Below are 19,331 nucleotides of genomic sequence, written 5' to 3' on the forward strand. Positions count from 1 at the left end.
ATGGCAAAATTTAATATGCTGGGCCAGCAATAACCTTCAGATGATAACTTGAATTGCAGACTGGAGTTGCTGGTCCATCCAGAGGAGGCCCTGAAGACATGCTGCCTCAAAGGGACTTTTGATGGAGAGGTTTGAGGTCCAAAGAGCAGAGACTGACCTCTGCCTTCACCTGTCACTCATGTGGAGACTAGATGTGCTCTGGGAGGGACCAATTCAGAGTCTACATCTATCCCTGGGGAAAAATCCCAGCTGTCTTTTCAAGATATTCCTGATGTCCAGTTATGTAACATCACTGTGGGGATTTTGGATCCCAAAAGGTCATTGCTGGAGGGATGGAGGACTCTGACTGTTTGCTGTAAGCTATATTAAAAAAAGAGGCCTTTTTCTGCAAGTCACATGCAATGAGCCTTCCTGCTGTTTGCAGAGTCTTGGGAAATGTGAGACAGCTGCATCCAAAAGAGCAGCTTTGGTCCTGTACCAAAGTCTACCACAGCTGTCCTCACTGCCACTCTCTGCTGCAGGAGTAGCTCCGGGGCTTTCTGCAGCAGAAAAACAGGGAAAACTCACCAATGAACAACTGGGACAGGGGGACCACTAATTGCTGCCTCATAATCATCCAAACATCTTCAGCTCAGATGAGAAGACCCACCCAGAGGCCTCTCCTTTGCTTTCTTCCAGAGGGAAGAGTGAGCACTGTGCATGGTTTGGGGAATGTCCATGGGACTCAAGTATCCTGCTGCCCACAACCAGGAGCTGTGTGTGTGCAGGGACAACTCAGGGGACGTTACCAAAGAGCTTCCCAGCGTAGCCGTGGTTGAAGGCCGGCCCCAGAGCGGGACAAAGGATCACATCCAGCCTCAGTTCCCTCCATTTGGAGATGAATTCCGTGCAGTAAGCCTGGGAGGAAAGGCAGAGAGGATGGCAGACAGGTCTGTTGGACAGCAGTGGCAGAGCAATGCTGACACAGAGGAAAAGGAGAGAGAAAGCCTTCCTGGATACAACAACAACAACAACAACAAAAAATTATGATAAAATCTGAGCTGGGCTTTGAAAGCGTCAGAGATTTTGTTCTTCCACTTTTAGGTTTCCTGTCATGTGCTGCCCAGACCTAGACATTAATACTAGATGTGTGTTTCAGAACTGATTTATTTGAGTATTAACCTAATCCTTTCCATGAACAGCTTTGTTTTAGAATTATACTGAATGGAGATCAACAGCAGTTTGTTTGGATGACTAAAAAGTCCCGTTTCCTACAAGCCTTGGTTATTCTGGTAGAAATATTAAAAAACATGAATCCAAAATTCTCCCACAAAACCTTCTTTCATTCTGCATGAGGATACAGGTAAGGAAAGGAAGCAGCAAGAGACATTTGGGCAAGCCCCAGGACATCCCCCACAACACAGGAGGCACAGCTTCAGGATTGTACTGCAGCTGCAAGAGAGATCCAGATCTGTAGTCTGGTTTACCACAGCTTTGCTGAACATCAGGCAATGAATGAATCCATCCCCAAAGAGATGTCCCACTTTGTCTTAGCAAACAGACACAGATGGAACCACAGTACAGTTGTTTCTGCAGCCATTTTCTGGCTACAGGGACACATCTCTCCCACGGCCCAGCCCCTGTCCTGCACAACCCTTTCACAGCAAATTTTCTGTACAAGAGTCTTCCAGTTCTCTCACAAAAGACCTGGCCTTGGGGCTATTTTTTAGTCTGACCTCAATTTCCACCTGCAGTCTGAGATCCTTCCTGCTGAAAGTTAAACAAATGAGATGTGTTTCCAGGAAATACAGTCACTGCAGCTAACCTGATTTTTTTTTTTTTTTCCTGAGAGAAAAGCTGGTCACTAGCCAAAAGTTTTGAATCAGGTCTTGTTTGCAGTAGATGAAAACATGTGAATATGGTTTCACTGAACTGCAATAATTCAAAATACCTTTGAAGCCATGAAATCTTCTAAAGTGGTGGTTTTGGGGTTGTTTTTTTTTTTTTTTTTTTTTTTTTTTTTTTTTTTTTTGTTTTTGTTTTTTTTTTTTTTTGTGGAGGCTCTTTTTTGTGTGTGTTTTGTTGGTTTGCCTGTCTTGGATTTTTATGTTTATTTGTTGAGTTTGGTTTTCTGTGGGTTTTTTTTCAGGAGTGGGAGAGGAATCAGTTTTCACCATAAAAAAACCCCATGCCCATTTCATTTCAAACACTCCCACCAGTGACCAGGCAGCTTTTTAGGAGTTTTTTCCTCTGCCCTATAATTTGTCACACCACAGTGCACACCCATGGAGTGAGTGGCACTGATAGAGGCTGGTGGTGCAGGCTGGGGGGATGTTTCTCCTCAGGGAGGATTGTGAGGGTGTTCCAGGGAACACAGACCCTGCCTTGTGGGAGGACACCAAAACAGCCTCTTCAGCGTTGCAAAACGCCAGCTGAAAGAGGATACTCTCTTTAAATAGATGGAGGCGGTGGAAAATACCAGAGAGGAGAGGTGCTATTTAAACCCAAGGACAAAAAAAAAATAAGGATAAACTGGAAGGGTGTAAAGAGCACGGGAAACATGGAGGTTCCCAACCATCAGAGCAGAGACAAAAGGAGGCAGTCAATAAAACCAAACTGAAGCATAAGACTCAGCTGGTTTAAAAGAGGAACCTGGTCAGCTTGTGGCAGCACTGGATGCAGCTGTCCAGGAAAAAGCTTCCTGTCTGAGTTTCCTGATCTCAAATGAGTTCATAAGGAAGCTACCTAAGTCACAGAGTTCATGTACAGAATTTTGGACTTCTAATGTCTCTGCTTGACAATTGAAGCATGGCCTTAGCTCAGAACATTAACACCTAATACCTGAAATGAAGAATTCGCAACAAGAGACAGAAAAAGCAAAGTGAAGCCTCATCTTTAGTGGCTGCTCCTATCCTGGTTTTGATTAGACAATGCAGGGCAAAGTATGGTGAATAATTTCCAACCCCAAGTCCATCACAGAGTGCAAAGCAATTGCTTAGAAACTTTCGAGACCTCTCACTATAGTAAGAAAAATAAAGTAGAAGTCACATTACCGCGACTGCTCCATGCTGATCCCAGAGGTTTTTGGCAGATCTGTAAAGGTGGCAGAGTTAATGAGCTTTGTGACGGTGGCAACAGAAAACAATTAAGAAAATGCACAGGCAGCTCATTGTTCTGGGAACAAGCAATGGTACCGCCCAGCTGATCTCCTGGTGCACACATGTTTACAGGTACATCAAAAGAGCTTTTGTTAAAACATGCCTGAAGACCTGGATAAAAATCAGCCTTCTGAATTCATTTGCTACCAGTTTGGTGTGTCTGTGCCTCTTTTGGAGGTACAGGTACCTCACACCACACTGCAGGGGCAGGCAGAGACCTCTGCATTAACTTGGCACATGATGCTCTGGGTACCACCCGTCGGGGAAAACAGCCCTTATCTCGCTGTGCTGATCTCCATGGAGTCATCCTAGCTCTGTCACTCTGAGGCTCCCCAAGCTCTTAAAACAACCCCTGGCTGAGCCAGTGCTGAGCCCAGGTGGTGCAGAGGCAGCACACACTCGCCTGGCTCAGCCTGTGCCCCACAGCCCCTTGGCAGGGCTTTGCACAGCCAGCTGGCATTGTTACTGATATGTTTGTTCATTAAATCCAGGATATGGGTGACAAGTTAAGTGATAAAGGTAGTCTCGCATAATTTGCGGTTGTAAGCAATATTTTCCAGGAAGTCAGCGATTCTGAGTCTTGAAACGCGGCAGGGGAAGAGCAGACCCCAGCAACAGAGACGCACATGCGCAGAGTACTATTCAAGGAAGTCACGCACGCCGGAAACCGGACTGTATAAGAGGAAGAACTAAAACCGTGACTGGCGCGGCAGTGGCGGGATAATGGTCCCTCTGTCGCCCAGCGCTGCATTACCTTATTGTTACGCTTGCTGTAATTAATAAAATCCTTGATTGGGACAAGCAACGGTGTCAGACTATTCCGTGCAAAATTTCCTCTATAACAATTTGGTGCCGTGACTCGGATAAGAATACGGATCCCACAGAGGGACTAGGGGAGGCGCCCCGCCTGTACAGGCGGCCTCTGGTTCTGAAGTCGGGATCTTGCTCTTACCGACGAACCCAAATTTGTAACAATAAGGTAAGGAAAACCCTATAAGCTCGGTGCACTCGAGGTCCGGACGAAGACGCAGGAGACGCGTAAGTAACTGCCCATTGTGCAGGGGAATCCGTCCGGGCTGGGTTGGGATCCTGGAATACAACGTGTGTGCGTGTGAATGAGAGGAGAACTGGCAGCCAGATTCTCCAAGTGAGTGCGGACCCTTAAGTAGTGCGTTTCCCATCGCCCGCGAGGGACTGGGCCACGAAAAAGGGGAAGTGAGTGAGTACACACACGGCTGAAAGAGGGTATTCCAGAAGATGGGACAGGGGAAAAGCAAGCCCCCTCCACCCATGAGACCCCCTTCGGTTCTTAGGGATTCACCGCTGGGGTTTATGTTAGAGAATTGGAAATATTATCCCACCACGGGGGACAAGGACAAAGTTAAGATGATACACTTTTGTGTAGAAGTCTGGGGAGGACAAATCTCCAAGGCAGTTTGGTGGCCCAGGTTTGGGTCATCAGAATTATGGGTTCAGAGATTTTTGAATCAGTGGGTACGTAGGTAGGTCCCCTTTAATCAGGAAGAGGCTGATTATGCTGCAGTATGGGTTACCCGCCCAGGGGACCAGGGAGTAGCAATATTCAATCTCTCCCAAATGGAGTTTGGGCATAAAGATAAAAAGACTGAAAAATTGCAGGAGGAGGAGGATGCTCCCCTAATACCACCCCCGTATGCACTTCCCCCATTACCACCGGCGCCTCAGATATTACCTCCTCCTACACCCCCTCCCTCCCCTGGAGATGAAGGTATTGGAGCCGCAGTCAGAAGGAGGAGAAGGGAGCAAAGAGAACATGAGTTACTCCCCTTAAGGGAAGTGCCAATAGGAGGAGCCCAGCCACAACTAGGATTTGTATCTGTCCCTTTGAACTCAAATACTGTTAAGAAATACAGTCTATTTTGAGGATTTTGTTTACTGCAGAAGAAAGGACACATGAAAAGAGACTGCAGACAGAGGATAAAGGATGAGGCGGCATTCAAAGAAGATTAGGGGGGTCAGGGGCTCTATGTATTGGGGACCCGTACGAACAAAGAGCCCTTGATAAAACTGAAACTAGGTCCCCAGTCACAGGAGGTAGAATTTTTGGTAGACTCAGGAGCTGAGAGGTCTACCCTCCAGCAAATACCCCCTGGGTGCAAATTATCTAAAGATACTGCCCATGTGGTTGGAGCAAAGGGAAAACCCTTCAAGGTAGGGATTATACAACAAGTTTTAATAGAAACAGAATCTAAATTAGGTATGGGAAATTTTCTCTTAGTCCCAGAAGCCGATTTTAATCTTTTGGGAAGGGATTTGATGGTAGAATTAGGAGTAGGTTTGGAAGTTAAAAAAGGGGAGCTGGGAATTAAAATATGTGCCCTTAGGGTTGAAGATGAACAAGAAATTAATCCCGAAGTCTGGTATACCCCTGAGACCGTGGGCAGACTAAACATCTCGCCATTTAAAGTAACCCTCAAGAACCCGGAGAACCCCGTCCAAATTAAGCAATATTCTATAGAAGGGCGGAAGGGGTTGAAACCCGAAGTTGAGAGATTAATATCTCAGGGACTATTAGAACCGTGTATGTCCCCATTTAATACCCCAATTTTACCAGTAAAGAAACCCAATGGCACTTATCGACTAGTGCACGATTTAAGAGAAATCAATAAGCGCACTATGTCCAGATTCCCAGTAGTAGCAAACCCCTATACCCTTTTGAGTAAATTGGGGCCAGAAAATTTGTGGTACAGTGTAATAGACTTAAAGGATGCTTTTTGGGCTTGCCCTTTAGACGAAAGCTGTAGAGACTATTTTGCATTTGAATGGGAAGACCCTGACACAGGGCGCAAACAACAATTGAGGTGGACCGTGCTTCCACAGGGGTTTACAGAAAGCCCTAATTTGTTTGGACAAGCCCTAGAACAGATTCTTCAAGATTTTACCCCAGACCCAGAAATTACTCTGATTCAGTATGTGGATGACCTATTGATAGCAGGAAAAATGGAAAATCAAGTCAGAAAAGAAAGCATAAAACTTTTAAATTTTCTGGGGCTTAAGGGGCTGAAGGTATCAAAATCTAAATTACAATTTGTAGAAGAAAAGGTAAAGTATTTAGGACACTACATTGAGAAGGGAGAGAAGACAATTGACCCGGAACGGGTACAGGGAATTTTATCTTTACCCCCTCCAGCAAGTAAAAATAACAGGTTAGACAATGGTTAGGACTATTGGGATATTGCCGCTTATGGATTGAAAACTACAGTAGTAAAGTTAAATTTTTATATGCCAAGCTCACCGAGTCTAATCGTATAAGCTGGGGAAAGACAGATGAAGAGCAACTCTGGGCATTAAGGAGAGAATTGGCAAATGCACCAGTTTTAAGTTTGCCAGACTTAAATCGACCATTTTATCTATTCGCCAACATAGAGAATGGGACAGCATATGGAGTATTAACCCAAGATTGGGCAGGGAAAAAGAAGCCCATAGGATACTTGTCTAAATTATTAGACCCTGTGAGTAGGGGCTGGCCCACATGTTTACAGGCCATTGTGGGATGTGCCTTAATGATAGAGGAGGCTCGAAAAATAACCTTCAATAGTACCATTAAGGTATTATCCCCCCACAATGTGAGGAGTGTTTTGCAGCAAAAAGCTGAAAAATGGATCTCTGATTCCAAATTATTAAAATATGAGGGAATCTTGCTGGAGGCCCCGAATTTAACATTAGAAACTACATCTTTACAAAACCCTGCTCAGTTTTTATTTGGGGAACCAAAACCATCAGAAGAACTGGCCCACGATTGCCTCCGAACTATTGAGGAACAGACTAAGATTAGGCCCGATTTAGAGGAGGAGGGGCTCTCAGAGGGAGAAGTAATTTTTGTGGATGGCTCATCCCGGATAGTGGATGGAAGACGTAGATCAGGGTATGCACTAGTAGCAGGGAAGGATTATGAGGTATTAGAAGCAGGACCCTTGAGTCCGTCATGGTCAGCCCAAGCATGTGAATTATACGCCATCTTGTGGGCTCTTAAAAAAAAAAAAAAAAAAAAAAAAAAAAATTTCACTGAACTTCCCAAGGTGGGAAGATACAAGTATGTGTTAGTACTAATAGACCACCTCACCCACTTCGTAGAGGCATTTCCAACCGCAAGGGCCACTGCACACACGGTGGCCAAAGTGTTACTAGAACAAATTGTGCCCAGGTATGGAGTAGCTGAAAGTATAGACTCAGACCAAGGACCACACTTTGTATCAAAAGTTATTAAGGCCTTGTCAGAAGCCCTTGGAATAAGATGGGAAGAACATACCCCGTGGCACCCTCAAAGTTCGGGGTTAGTAGAGAGAGTTAATGGAGAATTAAAGAAACAGCTAACCAAGTTAACTTTAGAAACCAAACTTAATTGGATTAAGTGTCTCCCCTTGGCCTTGTTAAATCTCAGAACTCTGCCCCGATCTGATGTGGGGATATCTCCTTTTGAAATGCTGTATGGGATGCCGTATGATGCAGGTATGCCTCGAGACCATCCCGGAATAATAGATAAGCAAATGAAAGCATTTATAACTGAGATGATGGCCTTTAGGAAGAAGTTATGGGAAAAAGGGCAGATATTGCAGAGACCACCCTTAAATATTACTCTACATCAGGTGCAACCGGGAGACTGGGTCTTAATCCGAACTCGGAAAGAAACTACTCTCCAGCCCCATTGGGATGGTCCATATCTGGTGCTCCTCACAACAAATACAGCAGTACGGACAGCAGAGCGGGGATGGACTCACGCCAGTCGTATAAAAGGACCAGTGCCCGAGCCTAGGTGGAAGGTCATCAGCCCAGCCGGAGACTTAAAGTTGAAACTCACTCGGGGAACTGCAACAGGAAATTAAGAAAGGACATTCTTGATGAATAGAAAATATTGGTATAAAACTTTTAGGATAGAATATCAACTAGAGCTTGAAAGAGATCATAAGGGAAATATATATGCTGATTGTGTTTGTATTAAATGTAATGATTCTTATTGTAATGGGAATTGTTACCCCTTTGTATGTTACCAATGTTTAGTTTGTGAAAACAGGTGGTGGACCCATTGTCACAGAGGCAGGCCCCCGAGAGGTGTTTGCTGCCTCTGTCTAGAAATTCAGCGGGAGCTTACTGATTTGGTATTGGCTCAGAAAGTAGCTCAAGGGGAATTACAAGTAGACTCTAAAGAGTGGTGGGACATATTTGCAGAAGGCATAAATCCCGAACTATATTGTTACCATTCCAATGAACCAGTCCTTTTTGTGGCACAAATAATAGCTGGAGTGTGTCACCGTCGGGTAAAAGAAGTAAGGTGTGACGCTCCTCAGGTTAAAGACCACAACTGGAACACCTATATCCAGAGATCCTTAAAGAAAGGGCGAAAGTCCCCTCCTGAAGAATATCCCTGCTGCCGAGAAGATGGGTCTCCCCGTGGCTCGCAGCAACCGAGTCGACGGGCGAGGCAGAGGGAGAGAAAACTGTGGAGGAAGTCGCCCTGGGATAGGTGGAACCAGGAGGTCATGGAAAATGAAATGTCCAAGGACTGGGACTAAAATCAGGGAAGAAGAAAATGAGATGGGAACAAGCCACTGTTACAATGAAAAAGCCACCTGTAGACAACTGTTACTGTCACTACTATTATTATCCCTATGGGTAAGGCAGACAGGAGGTCAAACACACCAGCCTTTCAAATGGTCCTTGATTCGTATGAATGACTACAAAATTTTAGACTCCCTTGTGACCAGTCAGACCCCAGCCTTTAAGGCTGGGTTATGCAACATGACAAACATAGAATAGTGCGGAAGAGTTTTGAATTTAACTGGGTTTTATATGTGTCCGGCCTCAAATCCTGGAAAGAGCTACTGTAATTACCCAGGGGAGTATTACTGTGGGTATTGGGGCTGTGAGACTATTGCTTCCGATTGGACTCCAGGGGGAGGTGCAGATCAATTTATTAGAGCAGGATTTGGTCCCACAGGGTGTGCAAAGCATTGGTTAGGACCATCTGGAGAAATTTCTTACTTAGGAACTTGTGAATATGTGTATATAAATCCAGAGAGCCCTGACTGGGTATTAGGAAAATACTGGGGAATTAGACATTGGGAACCTGGGCGTGATAGAGGGAACCTAATAGTGATAAAGAAAGAACCCGCCCCAGCTGATACCTATGGTATGGGACCGAATAGAGTTTTAGAGGAGGATGAAGAGCTAACACCGGTTACAAATTACCCTGAGGCTACAGGCTCCCCACTAACCATATCCAGTCAGCAGAAAGCACCCTTGCATAACTAAGTCAGTACGCTCATTATCAGAAGTAGTTTTACAAAACAGACGGGGCCTGGATTTATTATTTTGGCAACAGGGAGGACTTTGTGTAGCCTTAAAAGAAGAGTGTTGCACCTATATAGATCAAACGGGAATAGTCTTTGACACCCTAGGAGAACTAAGAAAACAACTAGAAAAAAAAAGGGAAAGAGAAAGAGAATCCCATCAGAGTTGGTATGAGAGTTGGTTCAATCATTCCCCATGGTTGACTACCTTACTGTCCACCATAGCTGGACCAATATTTTTACTAGTTCTTGTATTAACTTTTGGTCCCTGTATTTTTAACAAACTTATTACAATAGTAAAAGCGCGACTGGAAGCTGCCCACTTGCTGCTGGTACAAGCAAAATATGAGGACTTAGAAAATAGAAAGGGAGAAACGGGAGATGGATTGGAATGGAGCAGACAAGAGCTTAAGTGATTTAATGCACAACATAAATTAACCTAAAGACAAAGGGGGGATATTGTTACTGATATGTTTGTTCATTAAATCCAGGATATGGGTGACAAGTTAAGTGATAAAGGTAGTCTCGCATAATTTGCGGTTGTAAGCAATATTTTCCAGGAAGTCAGCGATTCTGAGTCTTGAAACGCGGCAGGGGAAGAGCAGACCCCAGCAACAGAGACGCACATGCGCAGAGTACTATTCAAGGAAGTCACGCACGCCGGAAACCGGACTGTATAAGAGGAAGAACTAAAACCGTGACTGGCGCGGCAGTGGCGGGATAATGGTCCCTCTGTCGCCCAGCGCTGCATTACCTTATTGTTACGCTTGCTGTAATTAATAAAATCCTTGATTGGGACAAGCAACGGTGTCAGACTATTCCGTGCAAAATTTCCTCTATAACAGCATCTGCCTGCATGAGCAGGTGGGCACAGCCAAGCACATCCCCTTTCTCCTGAGTCATCTCAGTGTGTCTTACCCCACTCCACAGAGAGCGCTGAGATCCCGAGCAATTCGTGGGTACTTTTGGAGGAGAGAGAAGAAGCTGGGATTAGTCAACAGCAATGCAGCTGGAATAGCTGGCCACCCTGTGACTGCATTTTGGGCATCTGTCTTGTCCTAGCAGAAGTGGCTCTGAAGGACAGGCTAGTTCCAGTGAAGTGGGTTTACTCCCACAATAATTTACACATTTAGTCACTACAGCTCATACAAATAAGGCTCTAGACCACACTACTAGTCCTGGAGTGCATCTTCGGGATGTGGGAATGCTGTTTAGATCCTCACTAGTGATATCCATTCTCCTGGAGCTCATTGTTGGAAGAGCTGTATGCTCAGAGGTTTTCTGAGAAAGGATCATATTTCAACCTCCCCATGCAAAACTCCCACCAAAGGCTGTCAGACTCACTTGATAAGTTCATCTTGGGTTTAAAAATTAAATGTATTTCACTATGAAGCCCCTCAGGCACTTAACGTGAAGCAGCCAAGCATTCTTGGGTGGTACAATTTACCTCCCTGCACAAGGGAACCTCCCCACCCTGCAGATCTCCTACAACACAGGTTAGATACATGCACACACTTACTATGGGTTTCAAAATGATAGCCAAGATCCTTTTCACCAGAGCAGGAAGCCTGTAAGTATTGTACTGGGATTTCAGGTTGGGATCCACGATGTCTCCTTTGCTGGAAGGGCAGAGAGTGAAAAAGTCAGGACAAGTCACCAGTAGACAAGTCACAGAGCAATAGTAACAACAGTGCTGCTCCCAAGGCAGGGTTTTTGTTGGAGGGGAGTTGCTAGAAGACAGAATCTGTCTGTTTCAGTAGAAAACATTGAGCGGTAGATGCTGAGGTGTAAATGCACATTGCAAAAGTGGCAGATAAATCAGCTCTTTACTGCCTGTGTCATCAGGGCCATAAAACTTCTGGAGGGCTTTGCAGTGGTGAGGACACACACAGCCCTGGGCATGCTGAGGTGAGAGAGTGGCTGACTGGGCACCCACAATGTTACCTGTGTGTGTGCACTCACTGCTGCTCATGCTACAGTCACCCTGACAGAAACTACTCCTCTGCTGCTCATTATCCAGTTTGCACACACAATATAAACGCTCTGGATGCAGCCACTGGCCCCACAGTTGCAGGTTTCACAGCCTACACAGCAATGAGGGGGTCACAATATTTACTCAATATCAAAATATTTACTCACAAGCAGTCCACCAGGTGGGCGGCCCCATCCGAGAAAATCCCTCTGGTGAACAGCTCATCCACCATGTATTCAATCTTTGGCAGGGCAAAGGGAACAAGCTGCAAGAAAACCATCCTTGTCCATGAGGCAGCAAAGGTAAATGACTCACAGAGCCCTCTGTGAGACTCCCTGCCTCACCAGTGGTCACCAGATGTCAGTGGGAAGTGGTGGGAAACTTACACCCTCCTTTGCTGCTCTAGGACAGCAAGGCCTCATTTTCATCTGCCTGCTATCCTTTCCCATTAGTCTTATCCAAAGCATTAACACATATTGGGACCTGGCACAGGCTCCACTCCTCCACATTCTAAGAAACTTCAAACCACAAATTTACTTTTTTTTTTAAAAAATTATTTTGCATCATTGGAGCAGCTACCATAGAGAAATCTCCACTGGAACCACAGTGGAACCACAGAAACATGTAGGCTAAAAGAAGTCCCTGGAGGGTCAACTGCTCCAACCTCCTTCCCACTTACCCACTAAGAAATCTGTAAGCTGTGTTTAACAGCTGAGGGATCATGGAAACAGTTTTGAGTTTGATATTTATGGGCACAACAAGCATGATGGAAGAAACATCATGCTTGGGGTGACTTGGAGATATCTGAACACAATTATCACGTCTGCTAGGACAGAAATATAAGCAAGATCACTCCAGTTGAGAAAAGAAGCTGTTATATTTGCCTTTCCCTTTTACAGGGAGCAAAAGTGGAGATGGAAAGTGATTGACCCAGACTTTGTTAGGAGCAGGGAAACAGCTCCAGGCAACCACAGGCATGGGAACCCACCGTATGCCCTGCGTCCTGAAGGAGCTTCCTGGTGTGCTGGACAGCCCTTTTCATGCTAGGCGAGGGCTGGAAGTACCCATCTCCTTCGTAATACCCGACACGGAGGGGCTGTGAGCTGGTGTAAACCTGAGAGAAGAGGAGCCATGGCTTGCATCCAGGAGAAGAGCAGGACTGGACTGTTCCCAGGGCTCAGAGAGGCACCAACTGAGGTCTCCAGGGCTGGGGGAATGATGGGAGGAGCAGGGCTGGTGAAGAGCAGTGCTGTCCAGAACACAGGTCTGCAGCAGTGGTCCGTGGTATGGTTTTATTGGCACTACCCCCTGCCTGCCAACCCTGCTGTGTGGCTGCTTCTTGAGGTCACCCATGCTGGGTGTCCTCTGTCCACAAGGATGTGTGTTTCCCTGGATTCTTTCCTGTCTTGGACATGAAACTGGATAAGAATCTCTGGAGATTGTATTTTGTTGCTGGGCAGATGGAGATATGGTAGCGCCTCTGAGCCTTACCTGCTCATCAAATGGGATGGGGGGCACGGTGGGGTCCAGCTGGAACATCTCCTGGCAGAGCAGAGCCTTCATGCACAGGGCCAGGCTATCCACATCCCTCGCCATGGGCCCCAGCATCCCTGTCACTGCGAGCACAAAGGGCCTGTCACTGCAGCAAGGCTGTCACAGAGGTACTGGTGGGGCTCCAGCAAGGGGGAGTTTCAGGCCAGGGAAAAGAAGTGGGGAATGAGTGTAATGAGCAAGGAGGTCCAGCAGGAATGATGTGTCAGTCTCAGAGCAGAGGCAGCCTAACGAGCCTAATGACCTCCTGGGCCAGGCTTCTGCAGCCATGAAGAGAGAGGTCTGCAGCCTTCCTGCCAATGCTGCCTGGCAGCAGCTGAAGCTGTCAGAGTCTCCTGGCAACATCTCCAGTGAGACATCCCAGGCCTTTGGCATCCATACCTCACGCCTCTCCTGCTACTTCCTGCACTGCCTGATTCCATTCCACCACTGCATTGATTTCATCCTGCTGAGCTTCAGCCAACACCAGCCACCACACAGAAGAGAACAAATAGTGCAAATTATCATAGCATGAGGCTGTTTTAATAGGTCACCGCTTTGGCCATGAGGCACAGAGCAGAGCAAGCACACTTGCTGGCATTTCAGTAGTAGGAGATGTAAGAGGCAAAAGTTTGATGCAGTAACATGTCATCATGGACTTACCTGATTGCATTCCGATGAGAGGGGAAATGATTCCCTGTTTGCTGGGAACATAATGGGAGAAGCAGATTAGCAGCAGGCTGTAGGGCAGGTCACCATGCTGAGTTGCAAAGTTCCCATTTGCCCTCAACCAAATCTAGGAGGGAAGAAGTTCCTGCAAAAACTCAACACGTCCTAGGCTATGAAGAAGACTTTCATGGTCTGGAAGCTGCTAGGGACAGTATTTATCACCTCTTTTCCCTGCTGCAACTAATTCCTTATCTATGGGCAAATCGCTTCTGATAAACAGAAAACTCTCACAAGCAAAGCAAGGGCTGCAAAACATCTGAAAAGGAGATCATCTTGTAGTATTTGCTTTCAGCTTCCTGGCCAGCGCTATTAAAAACTGAATAAGTCCTTGTTGTGATACAGATTGAAGTCATCTTGTGTTATTAACAGAGCAAGTTCAGTGCTAACTTAACCCTGGAGGAAACCGTGGGCACCGCTACAAGGTTTGATGCAGTGTGGGGGGCACCCTGCAGCCGCCACAGTGGGTGGGAGAAGAGGACATGAGCTGGGATGTACCTGATCCTGTGGCCCGTGGGTTTGAGGCCGCAGAGGCCGCAGAAGCTGGAGGGCAGGCGGATGCTGCCGGCCACATCCGAGCCGATGCCCAGGATGGAGCCGCCCCCCGCGATCAGAGCTCCCTCCCCTCCCGAGGAGCCCCCGGGGCTCTTCTGGGGGTTGAGAGGGTTCAATGTCTGGCCAAAGATGAGGTTGCTGCAGTCGTAGCTGGGCAGAGGAAGATCAGCAGGTGAGTGAGGTACTTCTGCCTCTACGAACCATAAATACAGGGCATAGAGCCCTGTGCAGGGATGGGTGTGGAATTGGCATGAAGTAGATTTGTTGAGACAGCTGAATTTAAGAAGAAAAAGGCATCAAAGACAAGAGAAATCATTTGAGATTGAAGTAAGGAGGCAATTAATGTGCATGATTAGCTTGGCTAGCAAGAGGCACGTGTCACGGTGTTTCCATGAAGGCAAACATGGCATTACTTTATCATGGTCTGCGGGATGTTGGTTTTCACAAAGGGAATTCCCCCCTGGTGCTTTAGAACCTGGACAATGACGCTGTCTTCCTCCTTCACTTGGCCCAGAAATTTCACCATCCCTCCAGAGGAGATGTGGCCCTTGGGGATGGGAAACAAAGCTCTAGGTGCAGGAGAGATGTCACAGCAGGAGCAGTCACAAAAACACACCTAATTCATGATGCCTCTTGTAGCAAAGTTCCCGCCTAACTTTTCTCAGAGGCAGAACAGGACCTGACTATCCCAGGGAAAACCAGATCAGAACAGGTTAGAAGTTTCTGCAGAAACCACAATTTTAATCATAAGAAAGGCAGGTTTGCCCATCCCACAATATTGGATCCAGAATATTGGACCCCAGGATCCTCGTCTGAGGCAACTCTTTGCCAGTCCTGATGAGGATGGGACAGAGGAACTGGAGATGTACCTTGCAATCAATGTGGTCCTTGATGCTGATGGGAATGCCATAGAGCAGCCCCTTCTCCTTTTGCTTCTTCAGTTTCTGGAGCTGATCCTCACATCCATGAATGAAGTCTGTCACACAGTTCACCTCCCGATTCACCTCCAAAGCCTCTCCAGAACAGAGAAGAGCAGCAAGACAGAAGAATGGATGGAAGGAGACATTACATATGGAGTTTTCAAGCTGAATTTTCAACCTTCTCAAAACTTCAGCGTTGAGATCTTACCTAAAAACTTTATATGTTTCTTTCTGAGATATTTTTCTGCCCTGGAGTCTGTCCTGCTTATTTGCCTGTAGGCCACCCCTCAGACATCACAGCACCAAAAATTGTCATCGCCAGCACTGCTGGTTCTCTCAGCAAATGAGCTGATTTTTAAATTGAAAGTCCCACTGTAGGAGAGCCCTGCAGCATCCCTGCCATGGTGGAGATATCACTCACTTTGTCCATGTAGGAGTAGAGGACACTTTCTGGGGACAGGGACCCCTCCTTCAGCTTCTCTGCCAGCTCCACCATTGTCAGCGAGAGGATATGTGAGGTCTGGGTGCCTGGGTTCTGCCAAGGGTGGATAATTTGGTACAGAGGGAAGAAAAAGACAGAAAATGTTGGTAAAGGCTGCAAATACCCAATTCTAACATCTGCCCAGCAATCACCTTGAGTGGAAAATTTTAGGATATATGCCCTGTAGACACGCAGACCTCCCACAGAGCACTGTGTGTGCTGGAGTGGGGAATTTACAGATGGGGAATTTGCTGAGTCTTAGTTAATAAAACCAGAACCAAAACAGGCAGAAAACTGCACCTTGACTGGAGAGCTGCATGAACTTGTGTGTTTTGACCTGTCTCCGTTTACTCTCTTATAGGCCTTCACTCCCCTTCTAACTTAGTGAATAGCAGTTCAACCAGCTAAAGTTTTACAAAATTTATCATTAACAAGAGAAAAAAAAAATAGTGTGGGGGCTGTTTGCAACCTCCCTTCCAAGAAAAGAATAGCAGGAGGTATTTCTTCTGGGTTTAAGGCAATTCCAAAGGCCTGACCTCCTAAAATCCAGGTGCTTCTTTGCCTGAGTCTTGGGCAGGAGGAAATGGCTTTTGGTCACTGATGTGCAAATGTTGGAAGGATGTGGAACCCCCTTGTACTTTGAGGATGATTGGGCAGACAGATCCTTATGGAGGGGCAGAGGAAGGAGGATGAGGGAGAAAAGGCTTGGCAATAGGGATGGATGAGGGGGATGGGCATAGGAGGTCTGCGGTGGTGACCTGATTGAGAAGGTCCCAAGCACCAATTTTTCTTTCATCCTCAGGATTTCCTCAATGGGTCTGTATTGAGAAATTCTTAATTTACACTGTCTTTTATGGGAAGGCCTTTTGAGGCAATGGAGGGTGATGACCCTCACAAAACACTGGGTTGGTGATGCTCCAAAACATGCCCATGCCTCAGCCACCATTCACAGAGGGATTGATCAGAGCTCCACCATTTCTTTGGTTATCCAAATTATAACCCCTTCTTTGCATTTACCCCAAATTTACCTTTTGCTTAAGCCTTTGAGCTGCCTTCTCCATCCTCTCCAGGGCCAGATGCCGAGACCTCCTTGCCTCATCCATCTTCTGCTGGACCTGCCTCCTTCCCAGCCATTTCAGAATCACCACAGCTGCAGCTGAGCTGCAGAGCAGAGCCGAGAGGGCACGAAGATCTCCCCAGGATGGATCCAGGACCTGCCACAGTCGCTCCTGGGTCATGATATCTGTCTTTTAAGTCCAGCAGCAGACACCTGGTTCTCCCACCTGCCCCTCAGAGGGCTGATGAAGGCAGACTCTGCGCTCGCCTGCTGTGCAGGATCAGCTCTGGAGCAGAGTTGCTTTAACAGAGCCCAGGAATGGACTTTGCAGACCGTGGACTTTGAAAGGGTCCAGCTGCAAACCCTGTGGTCAGTGTGCTCAGCTCACTCAGCCTGAGGGTTTTCCAACAGCAGGGCTGTCCCCAAGGCTGTGTCTCCCCCAGCCAGTGGTTTTACCTGGTTACACACAGAGCTGAAGGAGAGCAAAGCCCAGCTCTGGGCTGGCCCTGCTGTACCCATGTGTAATAATTAATGAACACTTAAGCCCATTGACAAGAAGTGCTCAGCCATCATCCCTGTCCCTCAGGCAGCATCACCTGCAGCCCCAAGAGCCTGGGAAAAGGTAGTTCTGCTTGTCCTGGGGAACCTCATGTAGGGAGTCAAAGTGTCCCTCTGGAGAGATGGGAGCTCAGGAGAACCAAGAGAATGAAGGTGCAACAGTGACTCTGGAAATGTAGTGTGGAAGGAACTCTCTGAAGATGCTTTCAAGGAGTGACTGCTCTGTATCATTTTCAAGGAAAGCCCCTTTGAAAAGCCTTTTGGCAACCTGAATCAGAGGACGAGCACTTTTGGGAAGTCCCTTCTGATGGATCCAGAGTCTGCTCTCCTGTTTCTAACCCATTCTCCAGCCAGCAGAATGGAAAGGAGCTGGACCATGTAGTGTTACCAGCTGCCCCTTGCCATGGATGCTCCCCCTGCCCAGGACTATTCTGTGGCTTACTGCAAAAAGGAGAGGCTGAAAAATTTATCTTCTCTCAGTTCCCAAGCACCTGCAAGCCAACAGGGAAGGGTCAGGGGATGCCTCTGAGAGCTCAGTGCCAAGAGGCAAGGCAACCTCCCTGGATCTGGAGAGACCCTGGCTCTGCTCCAGTCAGCTGGGGAGCACAGCTTGTAAGGGGAGAGCGTCCAGAGTAACCATTGCTGTATGGTGGAGGCGTCTTGTTTGGGGACAGAAGCCAGTGGTCGTGCTGCTGTATCATGTTACCTTCTTGCCTGTTACAGACATGTCCTGTGGGATTATTCCTGTGGCAGCAGGGAGGAAGCTTGAGGAAGACGTGAGACCTTGCAGAGAAACTGCTGACTGGAAAACTGAGAAGGATCCTCCCTATCTGGACGGGGGGGGGGGGGGGCAGCAAAATGAGCCAAACAACTCAGTGTGGATGTCACCAACCTCTCCCTGGTGATGGGTCTTCATTGCCCCAGCCCGGCCTTAAGTGCTTCAGTGCTGCCACTCAGACCAACCTCCTGCTGCCCAGGCTGGGCTGGGAGCAGCCTGCAGCTGGCCCTTGTGGCAGCCTCAAGTCCCCAAAGCCACCCAGCAGCTCCGCAGCTCCGGCCCTGCCTGGTGCACTGTCCCATGGTCATGGGTGCGGCTTGCTGGAGGGCTTCACTCAGGGCTTCCAGTGAGGAATAATTACCGGTTCAGGTTCACTGGTGGCTCCAGGGCTTGGACTCTCACACCCTGCCCACCTCCATGCCAGGGAGAGAGGGGTTAAACCAACCGGCATGTGGTGCTTGGCTCCGGGGGCAGGGGTGCAGGCAGCACTGCCTTTCCTGGGACAAGTCCTCCAGGCTTGAATTTTAAAACAAACATATAACCTCATTCAGCAGTTTCTATGTGGGAAGAAAGCACCTGTAACCACACCCAGGCTTGGCTTTACATAGCACTCAGTCATAGGATGCCTCCTGTTTTCAAAGCCTGCTGATAAAGAATGGGGGTCCTCAGGGGCTGCTTTCTCCTTGGCTGTGATAAACACTCTCCCAAGCCCTTGAACACACTCCATGCTTTTGCATGGTTTAAACTACAGTAATAGAATAAAAGTCCAAACATTAATCCTGCCAGAGCTTTTTTACAATCTGCTTTTGACATCCCTGCATCCAGAAAACACTTCTGCATTGTGGTGTTCCTTTCTGGAACACCCTCGGAAACCGGCCGGGAGCAGCCAGTGCTGCCAATCCCAGGGACAGTGGCTGCCAGCAGCTGGAAAATCCTGCTGGAAAACCTGGCATGGGCCACATGGGAGGAGAAGATGTGCAGGGCAGGCTGTCCTTCTGACCCTGGCACGCTGCTCAATACAGGCTTGAAACTGAAAGGGGGTGGGTTTAGGTAAGATATAAGAAATTCTTTCCTTGGGGGTGGTGAGGTCCTGGCACAGGTTGCCCAGAGAAGCTGTGGACGCCTCATTCCTGGCAGTGCTCAAAACCTGGTTGGGTGGGTCTCTGAGCAATCTGGGCTAGTGGAAGGTGTCCCAGACCATGGAAGGGGATTGGAAGAAGATATATCTCTAAGAGCCCTTCCAACCCAAACTGTTCTGGAATTCCATGATTTCTCCTTCATGCTGTGCAGG

At 47.4% G+C, this 19,331-nt stretch overlaps 1 protein-coding gene and 1 long non-coding RNA gene across 3 annotated transcripts in view; one reads left to right on the forward strand and one right to left on the reverse strand.

Moving 5' to 3' along the window:
* Positions 1 to 16,956, reverse strand: part of LOC136294721 (vitamin D3 hydroxylase-associated protein) — a 33,373-nt gene extending 16,417 nt beyond the window's left edge. Inside the window, exons 1-13 of one of the 2 annotated variants that reach the window (XM_066192755.1) lie at positions 16,676 to 16,956; positions 15,588 to 15,701; positions 15,116 to 15,259; positions 14,660 to 14,793; positions 14,190 to 14,396; positions 13,629 to 13,669; positions 12,927 to 13,051; positions 12,424 to 12,549; positions 11,603 to 11,700; positions 10,983 to 11,082; positions 10,382 to 10,425; positions 3,033 to 3,072; positions 789 to 897 (exon numbers count right to left, since the gene is read on the reverse strand). In XM_066192755.1, coding sequence (XP_066048852.1) covers positions 789 to 897; positions 3,033 to 3,072; positions 10,382 to 10,425; positions 10,983 to 11,082; positions 11,603 to 11,700; positions 12,424 to 12,549; positions 12,927 to 13,051; positions 13,629 to 13,669; positions 14,190 to 14,396; positions 14,660 to 14,793; positions 15,116 to 15,259; positions 15,588 to 15,701; positions 16,676 to 16,885 — 1,492 coding nt within the window. In that variant the 5' untranslated portion in view covers positions 16,886 to 16,956. The remainder of the gene's footprint in view (positions 1 to 788; positions 898 to 3,032; positions 3,073 to 10,381; positions 10,426 to 10,982; positions 11,083 to 11,602; positions 11,701 to 12,423; positions 12,550 to 12,926; positions 13,052 to 13,628; positions 13,670 to 14,189; positions 14,397 to 14,659; positions 14,794 to 15,115; positions 15,260 to 15,587; positions 15,702 to 16,675) is intronic. The other variant, XM_066192754.1, reaches the window with a different exon arrangement.
* LOC136294726 (uncharacterized) lies at positions 3,549 to 10,264 on the forward strand. The gene is made up of 2 exons (XR_010722477.1): positions 3,549 to 4,175; positions 7,763 to 10,264. It is a non-coding gene; the product is annotated as an uncharacterized lncRNA (long non-coding RNA).
* Positions 16,957 to 19,331: the final 2,375 nt, after the last annotated feature.

This window comes from Chamaea fasciata, unplaced genomic scaffold (genome assembly GCF_029207755.1).
Source record: "Chamaea fasciata isolate MVZ Bird 193981 ecotype frontalis unplaced genomic scaffold, bChaFas1.0.hap1 SCAF_10, whole genome shotgun sequence".
Taxonomy (NCBI): Eukaryota; Metazoa; Chordata; class Aves; order Passeriformes; family Sylviidae; genus Chamaea; species Chamaea fasciata.